Source organism: Aedes albopictus, chromosome 3 (assembly GCF_035046485.1).
Source record: "Aedes albopictus strain Foshan chromosome 3, AalbF5, whole genome shotgun sequence".
NCBI lineage: Eukaryota > Metazoa > Arthropoda > Insecta > Diptera > Culicidae > Aedes > Aedes albopictus.
The window spans coordinates 217,953,035-217,972,007 of record NC_085138.1 but is presented as its reverse complement, the minus strand read 5'-3'; the positions used below and the strand labels follow the sequence as shown (position 1 = coordinate 217,972,007).

At 36.9% G+C, this 18,973-nt stretch overlaps 1 protein-coding gene and 1 long non-coding RNA gene across 2 annotated transcripts; one reads left to right on the top strand and one right to left on the bottom strand.

Moving 5' to 3' along the window:
- Positions 1-854: 854 nt before the first annotated feature.
- On the bottom strand, positions 855-3,597 carry LOC109430186 (uncharacterized). Its single transcript, XR_009998524.1, has 4 exons — positions 3,086-3,597; positions 2,646-3,015; positions 2,191-2,293; positions 855-1,736 (listed from the first exon to the last, which is right to left on the bottom strand). It is a non-coding gene; the product is annotated as an uncharacterized LOC109430186 (long non-coding RNA).
- A 1,002-nt stretch (positions 3,598-4,599) lies between these two features.
- On the top strand, positions 4,600-18,151 carry LOC109411915 (IDLSRF-like peptide). Its single transcript, XM_019685546.3, has 4 exons — positions 4,600-5,044; positions 10,798-10,926; positions 10,983-11,181; positions 15,657-18,151. The coding sequence occupies exons 1-4, from the start codon at positions 4,924-4,926 to the stop codon at positions 15,802-15,804; spliced, it is 597 nt and encodes a 198-aa protein (XP_019541091.1). The 5' UTR covers positions 4,600-4,923; the 3' UTR covers positions 15,805-18,151.
- The last annotated feature ends 822 nt before the right edge of the window (positions 18,152-18,973 follow it).

Here is an 18,973-nt window from a genome sequence, read left to right as displayed (position 1 = left end):
GTTGTAATGAGTAGGAGGAGTGGTTCTATTTTCAAAGTAGATATATTGTGCATCACCAATCAACTACAGAGGACTTGGTGAACCTTTTCAACGACATGTTCTAATGAGAAGGAGGAGTGGTTCAATAGATGCATTGTGAGTCACCAAACAACTACAGAGGACTTGGTGAACCTTTTCAACGACATGTTCTAATGAGTAGGAGTGGTTCTATTTTCGAAGTAGATGTATTGTGCGTCACCAAACAACTACAGAGGACTTGGTGAACCTTTTCAACGACATATTCTAATGAGAAGGAGGAGTGGTTCTATAGATGTAGCGTGAGTCACCAAACAACTACAGAGGACTTGGTGAACCTTTTCAACGACATGTTCTAATGAGAAGGAGGAGTGGTTCTATTTTCAAAGTAGATGTATTGTGCATCACCAAACAACTACAGAGGACTTGGTGAACCCTTTCAACGACATGTTCTACTGAGAAGGAGGAGTGGTTCTATTTTCAAAGCAGATGCATTGTGCGTCACCAGAAAACTCCAGAGGACTTGGCGAACCTTTTCAACGACATGTTGTAATGAGTAGGAGGAGTGGTTCTATTTTCAAAGTAGATGTATTGTGCATCACCAAACAACTACAGAGGACTTGGTGAACCTTTTCAACGACATGTTCTAATGAGTAGGAGTGGTTCTATTTTCAAAGCAGATGCATTGTGCGTCACCAAAAAACTCCAGAGGACTTGGCGAACCTTTTCAACGACATGTTCTAATGAGTAGGAGGAGTGGTTCTATAGATGCATTGTGAGTCACCAAACAACTACAGAGGACTTGGTGAACCTTTTCAACGGCATGGTCTAATGAGAAGGAGGAGTGGTTCTATAGATGTATTGTGAGTCACCAAACAACTACAGAGGACTTGGTGAACCTTTTCAACGACATGTTCTAATGAGAAGGAGGAGTTGTTCTATTTTCAAAGCAGATGAATTGTGCGTCACCAAAGAACTCCAGAGGACTTGATGAACCTTTTCATCGACAACGACAGGAGAATATCTCATGAATCTTTAAAAAATTCTTAAAGTTCTTATCAAGGTTTTTAGTACTTGCGTCACCTTACAATTTGGGAGGATATGGTGAACTTTTAAACTTTTCAAAAAGTTTTTGGAAAATGTTTAAAATCAAAACTTAACAAATTTTGCATCACCTCGCAATTTCAGATGACTTGGTGAACCTTCCTTGTTCTCAAAAATTCTGATTAATTAGCAGGCAAGAACAGTTTGAACTCTCTAAGTCGTTTTCGAGAAAAGTCAAAATTAAACGTACCTGCGTCACCTAGCAACTTGCGAGGTTTTTTGGCCATGGTATTTGGAGAGTTGAAACTGATTACAAAATTACACTTCCTTGTTTTGTGTCACTTCGAGAATTTTAAAGGTTTTATCAGCAAGCTCTAAAAAATCCTAATTATTACCTATAATTATTTTAAGCTCCCTAGAACAATGCAGGTGACCATGCATTTGATGGTCGTATTCAGAGACCCGTATTTCAATTTCGGATGTTTTAGAAGTACCCATCAAAACTCCCCACCCACCACAACACTATTTATTGACAAAGGCGAAAATAAAAGAAAATTAATATAACAATAACAAAATAATAAATAGACATGGCTCCGTTTGGATCACTGCATTGGTTCCTTTGTATGGATGGCGAAGCGATCCCTTTCAACAAAAAATGTTTGCCATGGTTAATAGGTCTGCAATAGATTTAAAAATAAATTCATGTGTTGGTTCTAGATAAGTGGGATAAATGATTTAGCGAAACCAAATGTAGGTGTCAAATCACACACTATTTATTCTCCAGTAGGTAAAATTTTATTAGCAGACAATTGCATTGTTGTTGACATAAGAGAAAATCCAAATTTTTGTCAGCCGATAAACGATAAACCACTCCTAAAACAAACCAAGTGGTAGTCGAAATATACGCATATCTGTCAAAGGATAAACATTAGAAAGCGGATTCAAATTCTAATTCGAAAATGGAATCAGATCTCATTCAATCGCAATCCCCAGCAAACCATAGGTATCTCAGAATTCTTTTTTAAAGAAATAGAAAATGTATGCATTCTTGTCACAAAGTTTTCTTGGATACGATCCCCTACATCGAATCGTTCACTCTTTTTAATATTTTAAAAGAAAATAAGAAAATACCTGTCGATAAAAAGATGGATCCAGGACCATCATTGTAACCATTTTTCAAAAGATGTTCGTTTGATATCAGAAGCGAGGACTCCGGGATCCGATTAATAAAACACTAAGAGGACGAGAAAAAAAGTATAAGTACAACTCGTTAGTAAAGAGAAAGGACTTCAATAATGACAAGAAAAATTATTATCTTGTGCTTTGGCAGGACGGAGCGTAATAAGGAGCTTTAAGGCTTTACGGGGCGTCATCAGAATCATCAATCATTGCTCTCATACTTTGAAGATGCAAATCTCGAGTTCCACTGGAATGGGCTGAAAAAATTGATCGTTTGTATGCTTACATGTGATGAATAATCGACTAAATTTTCAGTTAGATCAGTCCACTGGAATTGGAGATTTGCATCGTCAAAGTTTCTATTTTCTATTCTCTATTGTATTGATCGCTAGCAAATCGATACCCACCTGTCGTTCTACCCCTCTATCTCTAGACGCAAAATCTCGTCCAACTCTTTCCGCTGTCGGTCTTCGTCCGCATAACCGTTGTTTTCTTTACTGGCACCTCAGACATCTTCTCCTAGGTGCCCAACACCTCTCCCGACCCTCCGTCCATGTCGTCCATGCCCTGTAACTCTAATCTTGGTAACCGATGGATTCCTACTGCAGATAATGATGGTGCACTGCCTGGCATTATTCGCTTCCGAGCACATCCGGAACCATAAAGAAAAACAGCCACCAGCGGCGTTTGGCCGTACATGTTCGTACAACTAGTTCGACTCTTAGTGGTAAAACATAAATCCGTCCAAACGAGTGCCGTTCAACATATGTAAGATACCTGCAAGCGACGAGAGGTAGATTTTCGTTAATTTTGTTTTAATTCAGGATAAAAAGGCTTGGACACTCACATTACCAGATTCATTTCCTTGTACACCAGCGTATCCAGCACGTAGAACACCAGTTCCTTCCATAGTCGGGAAGCAGTCCAGCACTGTCACGCAATGCTTCTTGTTGGCCCGGTAAATACATTGTTTTACCATTTCAAATGGGACATTTTCAGCTAATATATTTCACGGTTTATGGGGGGTTTTCCAGAGTAAGGAAGCGTCTCAAGCAATCATAAAAATCTTCTCCGGCCTCAAAAACTGCTGCTCTCGTTCTGGCAATGAATACAAACCATCATACCTGGTTCCGAAGTGTTCATATGTGTTCTGCTCCTGCAGTCGCTACTTCCCGCACTTCCCCCTCTAGTTCCAGTCCTCGTAATGGCTCTGGTGCTCACAGCCTACCGTTTTCTCGTTCCCGGATGCGTAGAATTATAAAACACTACGAAAATCACATCGATCGCGCACGAATTTTACTAAAAAAACGGAATTACACAGCATCGACCGCACAAGACCGCACCATTTTTGTTGACAATTTCGATCGTTTTCAGGATTGACAGATTTGCGCGCAAAACACTGAAGCAAAAGTGATTTGATTTTTTTATCGGAATTTTGCTGATTCGAAAAGATTCCGAAAAGATTCAGAAAAGATTAAATTCAAAAGATTCAAGTGTCACCCCTTCGAAAATATATTTTTTAGCGTGTAAAACTGTATTTATAATTTTTGAAATATTTTTTCATGAAAGCTTGGACAATTCTCTAAATGTCACCCATACATCACTTTTATGTACATCTTATCATATTCGAGTTATTTTTTGTGAAAAAAAAAAACGGTTAAAGAACTTTGACTCTTTTTAAATGTTAGTCTAGGTTAATTTTGAAAAAACAAAATACGCAAAGTTGCTTGAAAAGGTAAAGTCTTGCAACCTACAAAATTTCATAACATTCTGAGGGGGTGCTGCCAACCCCGAAGACGAGTTGGTGCGAAATTCGTCAAATAATTTCCGCACAGGTGTGGGCTTCGTGGTCGAGCGGTTAACAGCGTCAGTCGTCAAGGTGTCTCGTAAGTAAGCATCGAAGTGTGGGTTCGATTCCCGCTCCAGTTGGAGAAATTTTTTGTCAAACGGAAAACTCTACACTGGGCCACTGGGTGTTATTTCTGTTGAGTTGACGATTGTCTAACTAATTAGCATTTATGCTGAATAAGAGCATAAAAGAGCTTTCTTCCAAATGCGTTTGTTACATAAGCTCTTATGCAGTTACTTTTGTTAGTAGGGAAGTAATGTTCAGTCTGTGCGGCCTCTGGCCGAAGACGGTGTAATTGTCTTTTATAAACAGGTGGAATCTCCACAATAACTGTTGTTGAAAATATATAACTGAACCTGCAACCCTACAGGAGCTAACCTAACATTTCATATGCGCTACCATTTGTTACCATTTACGTTTTTTTATATCGGAATTGAATCCTTTTTCCATAACGATATTTTGCGCATGCGCTTGTAATTTTCAATTATGATAAAAAGGAAAACTTCCTACGCGAAACGTCACAGTCCATTTTGAGTGCTCACGGAACGCAAGTGCTAATCTACGAAAAGCTTGATTTATTTAAATTAGTCAGTAGTGGAGAAGATATTTTTTATTTGGAAAAGTTCGACGCAATCAACGATTAATGAATGGTTCCGATGTGCTAGCAGTTAAAAATTTAGTTCCATATCTTTCGCGTGGATGAAGCAAATTCTACGCAATTTTTAAACTCGTCTTAATCCTATTGGTGCAGATTTTTTATTATTTTGATAGCCACTGCATATTTGATCAGATCAACTAGGCAGTCTGTAGGGAAGCTTACTGTATAAAAAAACATCATGTCAAAAGCGCATTGGTTTGCAATTTGTAACATTATTTTTGCATCACTGCCGCTTGCAGTCCTTGGCATCGATCTTAGCCGTCTATATGGACATATGGCTCCGATTTCCAAAAGGAGTGGTAAGTTTATTTCACATTCATTCTCTTTTCTCCATTATGCCATGCCTGTATTAGATAAGAAATTTATTTTTCTGAGATATTCTTTAGGAATATATAGTTTGTTTAGGTCTAAAATTCAAAATTGCTGGTTATATTTGCTTGTTCATTGGCAGCATTGATGAACATATTTGATGCAGAACGGATGAAGGTTATAGAAAATTAAAACCGTGTGGGTGGAAAGAGAGAATTAATATGTGATGGGAAATCTGTTGAATACATGTCGCTCTCATCTCTGAATTTAACTGCTGAATTTCTCGTGCACACTTATTCAATTCAACTTACTGTTAAAAGACGACGTTGATATATTGATGGGTTTATTCGAAGCTGCGTATATTGAAGTTAAATTTCCTGTTCCCAAGTGAAGCGGAATTATTATTACATTTCCTATGTTTTTTTTTGCACAGTACTCAGTAGAAACTAATCTGCGTATTCCATATACACTCCCGTTCAAAAGTTTGGGGTCACCCCCTCAAAAACACGTCATTTTTTTAGGCCCATATCTCCGCCAATTTGCGTCCGATTTCAAAACCCTAGGTTTCATTCAAAAGATAATAAGTCAAAGAAACTTTGAACATGATTCAAAAGAAACTTTTTCAAACAATTTTGTATGTAAACTTAACCCAAAGTTGCCAAATTTTCTAAAAAAATAATATAAACTTACGGCAGTGTCGCTGGAAGTTGGGTCGACCAAATTTTAAGATGAGAGCGGTAATATGACCCATTTTCTATTAGCTTTCAACTTCTTTTTACAGAACTTAGCTAAAAAAGCTAGAAAAAAAGTTATTAAGTAAATTAATCCTTGATGTCATCGACCAAAAGTTTGGGGTCACCCCTCAATATGATGTATCGGCCAAAAGTTTGGGGTCACTTTCGTAAAACATGGAAAAGTGATTTGGTGATATCTTCGTCACAGACAAACAGACGTAACACTTGCGAAATTTCCATCGACCACGCTTTTAACGATCACTTTAAATTCTCATAGTTGTGGCTTTCACAACCAGAAGCGCGCGCATCGTTTTTCTATGCGTTTGACGTTTCACACTAGCGCCTTCTGTTGACGATATTGCACAACATAGTGATTCGTGCAACTTTTCCACCAGGTGATGGTAGTGTGAAATGGGCGATGGATTTTCATGAAAGTCGTTCAAGGTGTTACGTCTGTTTGTCTGTGTCTTCGTCATCTATAGTTCAATTTTAATTATTTTTGGCTCATTTCAAAGATAATTAACTAAATTTACGTTTGATGTCGTTAACTTAACGTATTTAACGATTTTTGTATATAAAAATGTTATGTAAAGTTAGCACATTTTACCACGCTTCAAAAAATGAGGCAACTTTACGTTAAGTTTTAGTATGTAAATTTCAACAAATATGTGTGGTTCAATGTCTATGTAGTAAGTATCATTCATTTTGTTTCAAATAAGCCAAGAAGAATTAAAATTGAATGAAAGATGACAAAGATATCAACAAATCACTTTTCCATGTTTTACGAAAGTGACCCCAAACTTTTGGCCGATACATCATATTGAGGGGTGACCCCAAACTTTTGGTCGATGACATCAAGGATTAATTTACTTAATAACTTTTTTTCTAGATTTTTTAGCTAAGTTCTGTAAAAAGAAGTTGAAAGCTAATAGAAAATGGGTCATATTACCGCTCTCATCTTAAAATTTGGTCGACCCAACTTCCAGCGGCACTGCCGTAAGTTTATATTCATTTTTTAGAAAATTTGGCAACTTTGGGTTAAGTTTACATACAAAATTGTTTGAAAAAGTTTCTTTTGAATCATGTTCAAAGTTTCTTTGACTTATTATCTTTTGAATGAAACCTAGGGTTTTGAAATCGGACGCAAATTGGCGGAGATATGGGCCTGAAAAAATGACATGTTTTTGAGGGGGTGACCCCAAACTTTTGAACGGGAGTGTATATGTATTGGAGTTTACCTTGCAATACATTTTTACTATAAATCCTTAACATAGAGATATGCTGATGCTCTTATATTGGGCCAATCAAGCAGCGAGACCTGTCAAAGTGTCCCTCGTAAAAATGTCCTAAGCAAATACAATAAATTGTATTGTTACATTACATTACATTCGCAATACATTTCATTGGATGTAGATACCGTACAGAAGACAATATAAAAACAATAAAACGTAAGGATATCAGCCTCACAGACACTAGCCTGGTACACGGTTTATATGGGAAAACATAAAAAATGAAAAAAAAAACTGCTGTATACTTTTTGAATTTCATTTTGGTCCCATACCAGCTGGGCAAAATTTCTATATAAACTATATTTACGCGCCCATCATTCTTAGTTTTACAAATTTTTACCCCATAGTAAAAATTTACTTCTTCAAAGAAAAATCGCTTGAGGTCATCCATTGATCCCTAAAAATAAGTCGTTGAATGCTTTCTGTAGATAACTTCACGAGAAATCATACCTCCGAAGACCGCAAAGCGATGCGACATTCGTGGAAAAAGTTATTAAGCCTTACCCGATCGATATAATGGCGAGATTTTATTATTTATTGTTATTCCTTACATGTTAAACAGCGTTTGCATGCCATTCGGTTTTCAGTCAATAACCTTTTCCACATGCCTTAGATCGCTTTGCAGTCTTCAGAGGGTTTGTTCCTCGTAAAATTTCCAGCAGAAACCGATCATCGATATATTTGGGGTTGAGGGACAACCTATGGTGATTTTTCTTTGAAATAGTGATTTTCCCCATAGTAAATCGTATGAAAACTTAAAACGGCTGGCGCTAAAATATAGTTTCACCGATCGAGCTGAATTTTTGTTAGGAGGATACAGGAGTAAAATGTATTTTCGTGTCCCACGCTAATGGATATGCACCATAAAATGTATTGTATATGAAGAATTTTTTTTCTTTATTTAAGAGGCTTTCAGCCAGACGCTGGTTCACCGCTTGAAAATGAAGATTTTACAATATAATGTACAGGTTGTCAAGTATCGTAACCTTGATAATAACAATACAATTTTTTTTTCTCGAACAAATCTGAAACGCAAACCATACATTTTATTGTTTTGATATTGTTTGAACTTTTTTTACAATAGAAGGTATTGTTGTATAACCATACAATAACAATATAATGAATTGTTGGTAATAGAATGTATTGTTGTAGTATTGTTATATATTGTATTTGTATTGGAATTTTTATCCGGGGTGAGTCAAATGAACAGGTTCATCGTTTAAAAATGCATCGTTTGAAAGGCATTGTTAACGAAATTAAATACATTCTAATTAGAAGTTTTTTTTAATAACAAACAGACGTAAGGTACATTTGAATCCCAATTTCAATTAAGTAAAAAGTTGTTTGTTTGTTTATTACCAGGGATTTTAACCTTTTATGGGTCATTCATCCCGTTTAGTAAAAAGTGAATCATCTATTAATTTTGCTTTCAGGAGCTAAGTCACATGGAGCCACTTTTGATGCTGGCGCTGCTCTGATTGAAAGAAAAGCTCATAGAGGTGGAAATGTTCTCATCGGTTGTATGACCTTTGCCACAATGCAGCTTGCCAGAAAGCCATTTGCCAGAATGGACCGTTTCCCAGAAAACTATTTGCCAGAATGCACCATTCGTCAGAAAACCATTCCCCAGAAAGGACATCCCTCAGAAAATGATGTGTTTATCAATACAAATTAACAATTTTATTTTGCCAGATATTTGCCTTGACATTGGCACAACAGAATCCTGTTGAAAGATTGTTAGTACAGTTTATTTATGATGCACGTTTACTTCAGGAATAGCCATGCCAATGACTGAACATCATTATCATATGCTTATTTTCAATCAGCAGTGTCCTCACGCGCAAAATTGGTTTGAGGACAGCCTTGATAAAATCCCAAAATGGCCGCCACAATGACCGACTTTGGCACCTACTCACTATTGCAAGTGCACACATTTCTTTGTAAGCAAAACCAGCGCACCTGGTCTTTTTATTTCAAGTGTAACAAGTTAAAACAGTGAGCAAAAACAGAATAATAAAATGCACTGTTGTTTAAAGCTTGCTTCTTGAGATTTGTGCGTCTGAAATTCTGATGAACTGTTGAAGCGGGATTTCAAGAAGTTTGTCCTTAAGTTTTATTTTTTTTATTCAATCCTTGACAATATAAGCTTCTAAGAACAAAAGTGAAAAATATCGTCTTAGTTGAAGCCATTATTTTAAGACTTATATAAAAATGGAAATGCCAGAAATTTAGTTGTTATCAGCTTTCTATGATTTCTATGGCTCCACATTTTCGTACAATACCGGTACCTCGACCGGTACTATACCCAAGTAGGAGCTGTATATGGAACATTAAATTCACTTTATAGTGTATTATATGGTATGCAAGATAAAGTTGTTTTGTGGTATAGGCAACATTAAAGTAGGTTTAAAGTCGAAAGTGGCGCTACTATTGTTGATATAAAGCATGCTTTACTGTAGACATTGCTAAAGTATATAAATATATATATGTTATGCCACAGACAAACAGACGTAACACCTTGAACGATTTTTATGGAAATCCATCGCCCAATTCACACTACCTTCATCTGGTGGAAAAGTTGCACGAATCACTGTGTTGTGCCATATCGTCAACAGAAGGCGCTAGCACAGACAAACAGACGTAACACTTGCGAAATTTCCATCGACCACGCTTTTAACGATCATTTTAAATTTTCATAGTCGTGACTTTCACAACCAGAGGCGCGCGCATCGTTTTTCTATGCGTTTGACGTTTCACACTAGCGCCTTCTGTTGACGATATGGCACAACACAGTGATTCGTGCAACTTTTCCACCAGATGAAGGTAGTGTGAATTGGGCGATGGATTTCCATAAAAATCGTTCAAGGTGTTACGTCTGTTTGTCTGTGGCGCTAGTGTGAAACGTCAAACGCATAGAAAAACGATGCGCGCGCCTCTGGTTGTGAAAGTCACGACTATGAAAATTTAAAATGATCGTTAAAAGCGTGGTCGATGGAAATTTCGCAAGTGTTACGTCTGTTTGTCTGTGCTTATGCCATATATAAGCTGTTAATCAACTATAGCTAATGTGATGAAACCATACAGAACGTGTATTTAAGGTAACTGAAGAAAAAAAAAGAAAAACAATCTTCTTATACCATTTCCATCCAGCTCTCTTGTTCTGTTCAGTTTTTTTTTCTATTTCGGGAATTGAACCTAGACTTCTGAGACTGGATCACGATGAAACCCGGACGCGCTAACGCTGTGTACTACGATTACCATGTATTTGCACATGGAAAAATTTGCAATATAAAGTAAGGTATACTCAGCTCGTGCCTTGTTGAGTTGTGTTTCCAGCAGCTCTAAAAAGTTGTGCTAGAATGCCATTAGTTATCTTACCTACCCAAATCCATCCCATTCGAAAACAAGTGATTACGGAACCGATTGATTCTGTTCTTGATGTTTTCATACGTGCTCATATCTAACAAAAAAGATTCAATAATAAGGAACAATATAAACCAATAATTCAATTCAATTATATTCAATATTCAATAATAAGGAACAATATGTATAAAAATATAAACAATATACGCGCTTTATAAGAAGTACTTCATATGTGCAATAAGTACAGATTAAACAGCGTGGTTATTTGGGTTACTTTGTTGAGAAAATTACCTGGAAAATTATATGGACTATATGGAAGGAATGTACAAAGATTATTAAGTTTTTTTTTATTTACAGAGGCATGCCATCCATATGAACCATTCAAGTGCCCCGGTGATGGAAACTGTATTTCTATTCAATACTTGTGTGATGGAGCCCCTGACTGTTCGGATGGTTACGATGAAGATATGAGACTCTGCACCGCTGGTAAACATTAATTATGTTGCTTTAGAAAAATGAAATGCATTGTTTTCTATCTCCAGCTAAACGGCCACCTGTAGAGGAAACGGCATCATTTTTACAGAGTTTACTAGCATCACATGGGCCAAACTACCTTGAAAAGCTATTTGGCAGCAAAGCGAGAGATGCCTTGGCTCCCCTAGGAGGAGTGGAGAAAGTAGCTATAGCTCTCAGTGAATCGCAAACCATAGAAGATTTTGGAGCTGCATTACATTTAATGCGGTAAGTTTTCTTTAATTTGCTTGTAAGAGCACCGCAATCTGGGAGAAGTTGGTCACTTTTACTCTGTTTTTTTCTATAAAATCAGGTACAATGCATATGATTCCAAACAAATATTATTAAAACATGTTAAGTTTCGTAAACGAAATTCCTCTAACTTTCGCAAAAAATATGCTATTTCAAGTAAAACTTGTATTTAAACTTAAAGCTATGTTCATTAAGCCTACCATGAATGAATAAAAGTGTTTTATAAGTCATCTGATTTACAAGGCGTTGATGGGAGGCAATTTTTTAAAAGACAGTATTTTCACCGAGTTTTAATACACGCAACCAAAAAAGTCGATATGTTTATGTAAAATCTGTCGAAATTTACATAAAAACCTTCAAATTGATTTACGTGAAAAATTCTGCCATTGAAACAGAATTGTAGCGTCCTCAGCGGTTGAAGGACGTGGGTCCCATAGTAATACACTTCATCCCGCTGATTACGGTAATGAACTTTTCAGTGTAATGCGAGGTATCCACCTTGGTATCCACTTCAAACGGAATCGCTCAAGTAATTTACGTTCAGTGCATTATTTTTCCGTGACCGAAATGGTCAAGAAATTTAACACAGCAAGCCCCATTTGATTTGACGTTTCGTTTCAGCTCCGTACTAGACCGGAATTAAGCGACGCTTTATTATTTCTTGAGCGATTCCTTGCCTGAATTTTCCACGCATCGAGATAGGCCAAGAAATTTCTTGCGATCAGCGTACTAGCCATAAATAGAAGTACGCGATAGGGTACTGCAAGCTACTGATCCATAACCTTACTTTGGGGAACGTTCATAAATTACGTCCAACATTTGGGGGAGGGGGGGGGGGGGTTGGACCAACGATCTTTTTTTATCTTTGGTTGGACTACAAAAGTGTGACATGACAGTACGTGTATTAGGTATACGGAAAATGTGCGACAGAGGGGAGAGGAGGGGGGGGGGGTCTGAAATCCCGAAAAATGATGGACGTAATATTTGATTCTTCCCTTGCCTAACAGTTCAGCGAGCTTGTTTACAAGGTGTTAGAATTTTTAACGAGCGGCGAAAATTAAATTTACGTTTTCAGTCCCGTAACCATTATGATAAGGAAATATCGATTATAATATTCAACTCTAGTAGTACAAAACCAATCGTCTAGTTACCGTTTTACTAAAATTGTATCGAAAAACAGTTTTGCCGGATCTCCGCCAGAGGCTAAGTCCATGTAAACAAGCTCGCTGAACTGTCAGTGCACGGCTTTGTGACGTCATCTTGCAGTATCCTATTGCATCAAGTCAATCTACACTGGGAAAAATATAGTAAAGTTAATAATTTAACCTTATTTAATTTTACCATGCCTAAAAATAGTCGTAACGAACATGTTATTGTTATTAGTAATAACTACTATGTTTTCCTTGCAATTACCACGGTTTGACAATCAAGCGCATAGTAATCAATACCATCAATACCGCCAAAGCATGAAACTTCTGCCACAGACAAACAGACGTAACACTCTGAAAATTCTCATCGTACACCGATGTATCGGTCTATTTAAAAATTTGATGATTCGCCAACTGGCCAACCGTGGCGCTCGCATCGTTTTTGTTCGAATTTGACGTTTGCGCACTACCGCCACCTAGTTGATGGTCGGCCAAACTCTGTCCATTGAACATTGGGCGAACATGTTTCCGTGACTATGATTTGAATCGAAAACAGTTCGAAGTGTTACGTCTGTTTGTCTGTGCTCCTGCAGTAGTTCCTACAGGAAGAGAGTTCTGTAGAGAGCATGTTTTCATTGCACTTGCACATAATTGCTTGGTCAGCTAGGAAGATGCCCTTGGAATCCCCTTATGCAAGCGGTTTACCCGTCGTATTTTCCCCTCGGAAAACCTTCTCCCGCCAGTACTGTATACAGCACAAGCTCCCTAACAACGTCGCTCAACAGACAGCCTTCCCGCGGAACTTCTGCCTGAATCCGGAAATAATTCTGCAGCTGGATCCTCATAATAAAACGCCTTTTCCCATCTTCACATCTGTGGCAATCTCCGCCTCAACCGTATGCCCAAGACAGGGTGTCTAAGGTTCTTATCACTTAAAAGTATATGGATGTTAATATTTGGAATCAATAAATTGAATTATATATGTTTCGCTGCCTTCTTTCCTCGACGTAAACAATAAAGATGATACAACCGTTTAATCACAGACAAACAGACGTAACACTTGCGAAATTCCCATCGACCACGCTTTTTAACGATCATTTTAAATTTTCATAGTTGTGGCTTTCACAACCAGAGGCGTGCGCATCGTTTTTCTATGCGTTTGACGTTTCACACTAGCGCCTTCTGTTGACGATATGGCACAACAGAGTGATTCGTGCAACTTTTCCACCAGTTGATGGTAGTGTGAACTAAGCGATGGATTTTCATGAAAATCATTCAAGGTGTTACGTCTGTTTGTCTGTGGTTTAATCTTACGCATAGTTATTGAAACCATGTTAAACCTTGGACAGACTGGTGGTGTACGTACCATGGTACAATTATCTTGAAATGAGTTTCATACTGATTATTGTCTCCAATCAAGATAGGCTTGGAATAATTTTCTTGACAACTTGTACCATGGTACGAATACCACCAGTCTGTCCCTGACTTTACGATGGTCAAGTATACTATGCAGTTTACCATGCACAATTTAAAGCAAAAAATATGGTCTATAAAAATCAAGTAGTAAAGGTGTTTTAATTTGACCCTCGATACAGTCAAAATTACCATGTCCCTTTTGCAACGCTTTTGTCAGTGTAGTGTCTTCAGTCTGATCAGAGCACTTTTGGAGCAACATTTGAAAAGGGCATAGAAACATTGGTAAACAAAGACTTCACATATCGCTCCTAAGCCCCTTTGTTTGCGTTTTCGCACGTATCCAGATTGAGTGTGCAGTACAATACCTCGTTGCACGGTGACGTCATTAATAAATTGCTCTCTATCGCTCCTACGGGAAATTAGAAATCAACAGGACCAACACCTGTCAAATTTGACGCAGGTACTGGTCCTGTTGTTTTCAAACTCTGTGAAAGAGCGAAAGAGATACCGTATTTCCCCGCTAATACGACACCGACTGTTGTCGAATAACCGGGGTAAACTTTTAATTCGACAAACTGGTCACCCTACACCACGTTGCTCATTGAAATTTGGCAACTCTATTTTTGTTTTTGTTTTGATTTCCGGATTTGTTATGAAACATAATTTCAACAAATATAGCGGTGGTGCGAATGAAAAGCTCGTTCTTTTTACGATTGTTGCCATCCTCAGTCGATTCCGGTTGGTCTCCAGGCGGTTTAAGCGTCAGATAGCACCAAAACAGAACTTCCGGAATTAGCGTCTGCAAGAGGAGCTGCTGCGGGTACGAGTATAAGCGCAATATTAAACTGTTTTGCATTTACAGTGTACATCGCTGTGACATTTCAACACTTTTTAATTCGACATGTGTCGAATAAGCGGGGTACGAATTAAAAAGTGTCGAATTAAAACGTGTCGAACGAGCGGGGTAAGACGGTAGAATTTCACCGCGAGGTGGTCTATTCTTTTCCTGCGCATGAGAAGCCTCTGTACGAATTTGCCCTGCCCTGCTCACTCCCACAGAACATTTGAAAACAGCGCACACCGAGGCGCGCACAGTAAAAGCCAAATTTGACTTTTACTGTGCGAGCTGTTTTCAAATTTTCGTGCAGATGTTCATGTATTTAATTATTGCTTCATTTGGATCAGCCTGTTTACTCGATATTTTCCCAAGAACATAAGGCCTAACTTATGAAACAGCTTTTGAATAATTTATACCGATTAGGATGAATTTCATAAGGTCACTCTTAGACGCAGAATCGTCTCACAGCTTGGCATTTAAATATGTTTATCAACGTGGTATTCTAAAGTCGTGTGGATTGAACTCGAGCTCAGTGATCCCGGCGTTCATAGATCGATTCCAATCTGCATCATTTTAAGATTTTTTTGCTCTTTTCATAGGGATATCTTGTGAAATTCTGGAGCTCGATTTGAATAGGTCGTATGTTGATTTGATTGATTTGTCTTTATTTGAGAGACTAGGTCGTATGTGCTTTTGTCGATATAAAATTCGATCAGTTTATTTTAGTCATTGTAGCAATATGGCAGATATTTTGCAAACTTTTAATGATGGAACAGAAAGCCAGTTTTGTGAGGATTCTGCTATATGTTTAAATTTTGCTCAATTTCAACGGTTTTCGATATAATAAGCGAATCCAACTGATCGAATTTTTAATCGATAAAAGCACATACGACCTATTCATATCGAGCTCCAAAATTGGTCATAACAAACACGATCAATAAGGTATATAAGGTATTCTCCATAATTTTGATAATTTTCGATAATTTTTTTTCGCTGAGTGTAGGACAATTTTCTTTGAAACAAGAACTAATTTCATGTATTAATTTCAGGTCTGATTTGGAACACTTGAGGTCTGTCTTCATGGCAGTGGAAAATGGTGATTTAGGCATGCTGAAATCGATAGGCATCAAGGATTCCGAACTCGGTGATGTTAAATTTTTCCTCGAAAAGTTAGTCAACACTGGCTTTCTCGATTGAGTAGCACCAGAACTATACTCGCCATATTATTATTCAGTTCCTCTGCAGCCACAATTCTACTCCTATTTGGGATCTTCGTATGACGGTTATAATTACTAATTTGGAGATTTAAAAACTTTTGTTTAATTAAAGCCAGTTACGTGGTTATGAAATAATGACTGACACAAACAATATCTTAACCATATTTCTGCCTTTGTGAACTTTTTTTTATTCGTTAAGCGGATTACCTTTTAACACAAAGAAAAAAAGCATTATCGTTGTATAAATTAAAAAAAAACTATATTTATACAATTTATTAGACTAGTTAAGGATGATGAAAATCAATGCACAGATTTCGTTAAACTTCATCAGCAAAAACGTCCAGTGTTTAAATAGAACACAAATGATTATTAGATCACTGAATAATACTATAAAAATAATAGTTATGGAATAATTTGTGAACAGAGAGGCATAGAGTTTGATTCGGTTTAGCTCATGAAAATGTGAGATCTCAGAGATTTATTCATCTTTCCTTTGCGTCGACAATACAAAAAAACATAGCAACACAGAGTTATTATCTAAATTTTAAGACATACATTTATTCTCAGCACTATTTCAGAAGTCCAAAGTTTAGAATTTTTATTTACATTTCAAACTCATCAAACACCTACGAAAAAAACATATCAAAAAGGGGTAGAGTACCTTATTCTAGGACATAAACTGAGAAAATTGGGCAATCAATCCACTTATACTGACTTGTATTTACCAAACATTCGTACCCTTTTACGAAAAAAAATAGGAACGCAACAAAAATGTTGAGTGAAATTTGCAATCAATCAAATTAATAAAAAAAAAATCGCGATTAGATATAAAACAAAAAAGAAAGAAAACAATGCAACCCACTATCTTATGAGAGATCACAGTATGATAAAAAAAACACTTTCATCACAATCAATCATCTTATGAGGGCAAATTTAAATAACTTGTTCGTTGCTCTGTAATTTTCATGGTAAAGTAAAACGTTTCACTTTTAAATACATTCTAGGTGGTTTTGCACAGACAACTGAATGTTCTGCATATCAATTGCTGACGGATATTGGTTTTAAACTAAATACACTTTTTTCTTTACTGTGAGATACATCGAAAACTAAGGCCAAATAATTAAGATTCTACTTTCATAGTGTATTCCGAAATATTTCACTAGTAAATAGATAATACCACTGAACTTATGTTAGTATGTTACAGAGCAGTAACTCTTCGAATACACATCAAACAACCATGATATTGCAGCACTACGATTCAATCATTTATATTTTGCGGTACTTGTTTGTGCACTTTCAACTGAGTCTGCCACAAAGCCAGCTTCAAAAGCCTGAATAAGGCATTTGCATATTATTCAGGCCAAACATGTCTAAAGGTGCTATCTGCAGAAGAGAGGCTCTCTTTGGTTTCCCTCTCTTTAATATCTCAGCTGTTAATTTGTGTTATGATTGTCTCCTTGCATTGAACGATGGTCAAAACAATCGTCTTTTGATTTGTACTGCAAAAATAGTTGAAAAGTGTACCATTACATTCCAATAAATGAAAGAAAAAATAAACAAAGAGAGCCTCTCAAATGCAGATAGGACCTATTGGAATGTTTGGCCTGTATTGTCAACAATATGTACCGTAACATCACCTGATTCTAATCACTTTTTTTCGGTTTGAAATGGATCATTGAAGCCAACTTTTCCGCTATTCACCGCATTAAAACAAAAGAGCCACCGTATATGGACTGTAACACAGTGACAGCAGTCGAGTTACGTCAAACACACAAGACTACGGTGGCGCTATCTGTTCATTTCATAGCGGCCGTTTTAGTTATTTTAGTGATCTATTCCGTTCACCCCATTTGTTTTGCATGGTGTGAACGAAATTAGGAACCGAAAAAAGGGATTGGAATTAGGTGATGTTATGCCGAGTGTTACGTATTATTATAGAGTTAAAAAGACTACGATTCAGATAACATAACTACCTTTTTCAAGTTTTTACACATTTTTATACAAAAAAATACCAGCAAAAGAATAATGCATAATTAAACATATTAATAGGCATTGCACCTACAGTATCATGGTTACTTGTGTTGCTCTTGAAATACGAAACATATATATTAGGAATACACTACATAAATAATTTTGCCCTGTTTCAGTAAGAAAAGAATCATTAACGTCATGTAACGAAGCATATCAAACTACATATCACATTTGCAGAGCAAATTTTATTGTGAAACAATCTTAGGCAATATGTATTGTACAAGGTATTGTACTATTTTGTCAAGCAATTATTTTCAATGAGTTGGATAACTAATAAAACTGTCATTTGCAAGCAATGTTGCTATATATTAATTTATTTAAACATTTTATTTCTTTTATTCTCTCAGTTTTGTTAAAATTTTCTTGACACTGCGTACCATTGTACAGGGATCACACTCGTATCACATGTCTGTCCGGGGTATTACATGTATTGGAAAAACAACAATAAAGTTTATCCTCACTTTACCTAGGGTATAACTTTTTTCACAGCCGTTGGATCACTTTGCGGTCTTCGACAAAGTTGTTTGGCATATAGTCACCTACAATAATACCAAAGGGTTTGATTATTGAACGCTTACAGCGCCACCTAGCGGCAAAATCCGAAAACTTAAAATTTCTGCATACATTTGGCCAAGTTTTCCTATACAAAGTTCAAGCGTTTTGAGCGCCCCCTTAGGCTCAACCGATTTTGCTCAAATTTTGAATGTAGCTTCTGGGAGTCCAAAACAACTGATTAAGGAGGTAAGACTTGGCATTTTTCGAAATTTTTGTTTTTAATATAAGTGTGGGCCACCTTAATGGTGATCTATTATTTATATATAAAAATGCAGTGGCATACGTGGGACCGCGCATAACTTGAAAACGGAAGGCCCGTTAAAAATAATTTTGTTCATCACGGAAATTGATTTTGTTTATTTTTGATATCCTTTATTGTTTTCATTGACGCTCTTACGCGCTCTTACTAATACCATCATAAGCTGTCAACAAATTGCACCGAAACCGTTCGTTTTTTCGGTGTCAATTGCTACACCGGTGCAGTGCACCGTCGGGAATAAACGAATTCGACATAAGTGCTGGTAGCATCACCATGAAAGATCCATCCATCTTTCCCGATCAAC

Bases quoted from the DNA above. Each gene is read 5' to 3' on its own strand.
- LOC109411915 (XM_019685546.3), top strand. From the start codon at position 4,924: ATGTCAAAAGCGCATTGGTTTGCAATTTGTAACATTATTTTTGCATCA. The intron at 5,045-10,797 runs GTAAGTTTATTT...TTTTATTTACAG, and splicing joins TCCGATTTCCAAAAGGAGTG to AGGCATGCCATCCATATGAA. The intron at 11,182-15,656 runs GTAAGTTTTCTT...TATTAATTTCAG, and splicing joins GCTGCATTACATTTAATGCG to GTCTGATTTGGAACACTTGA.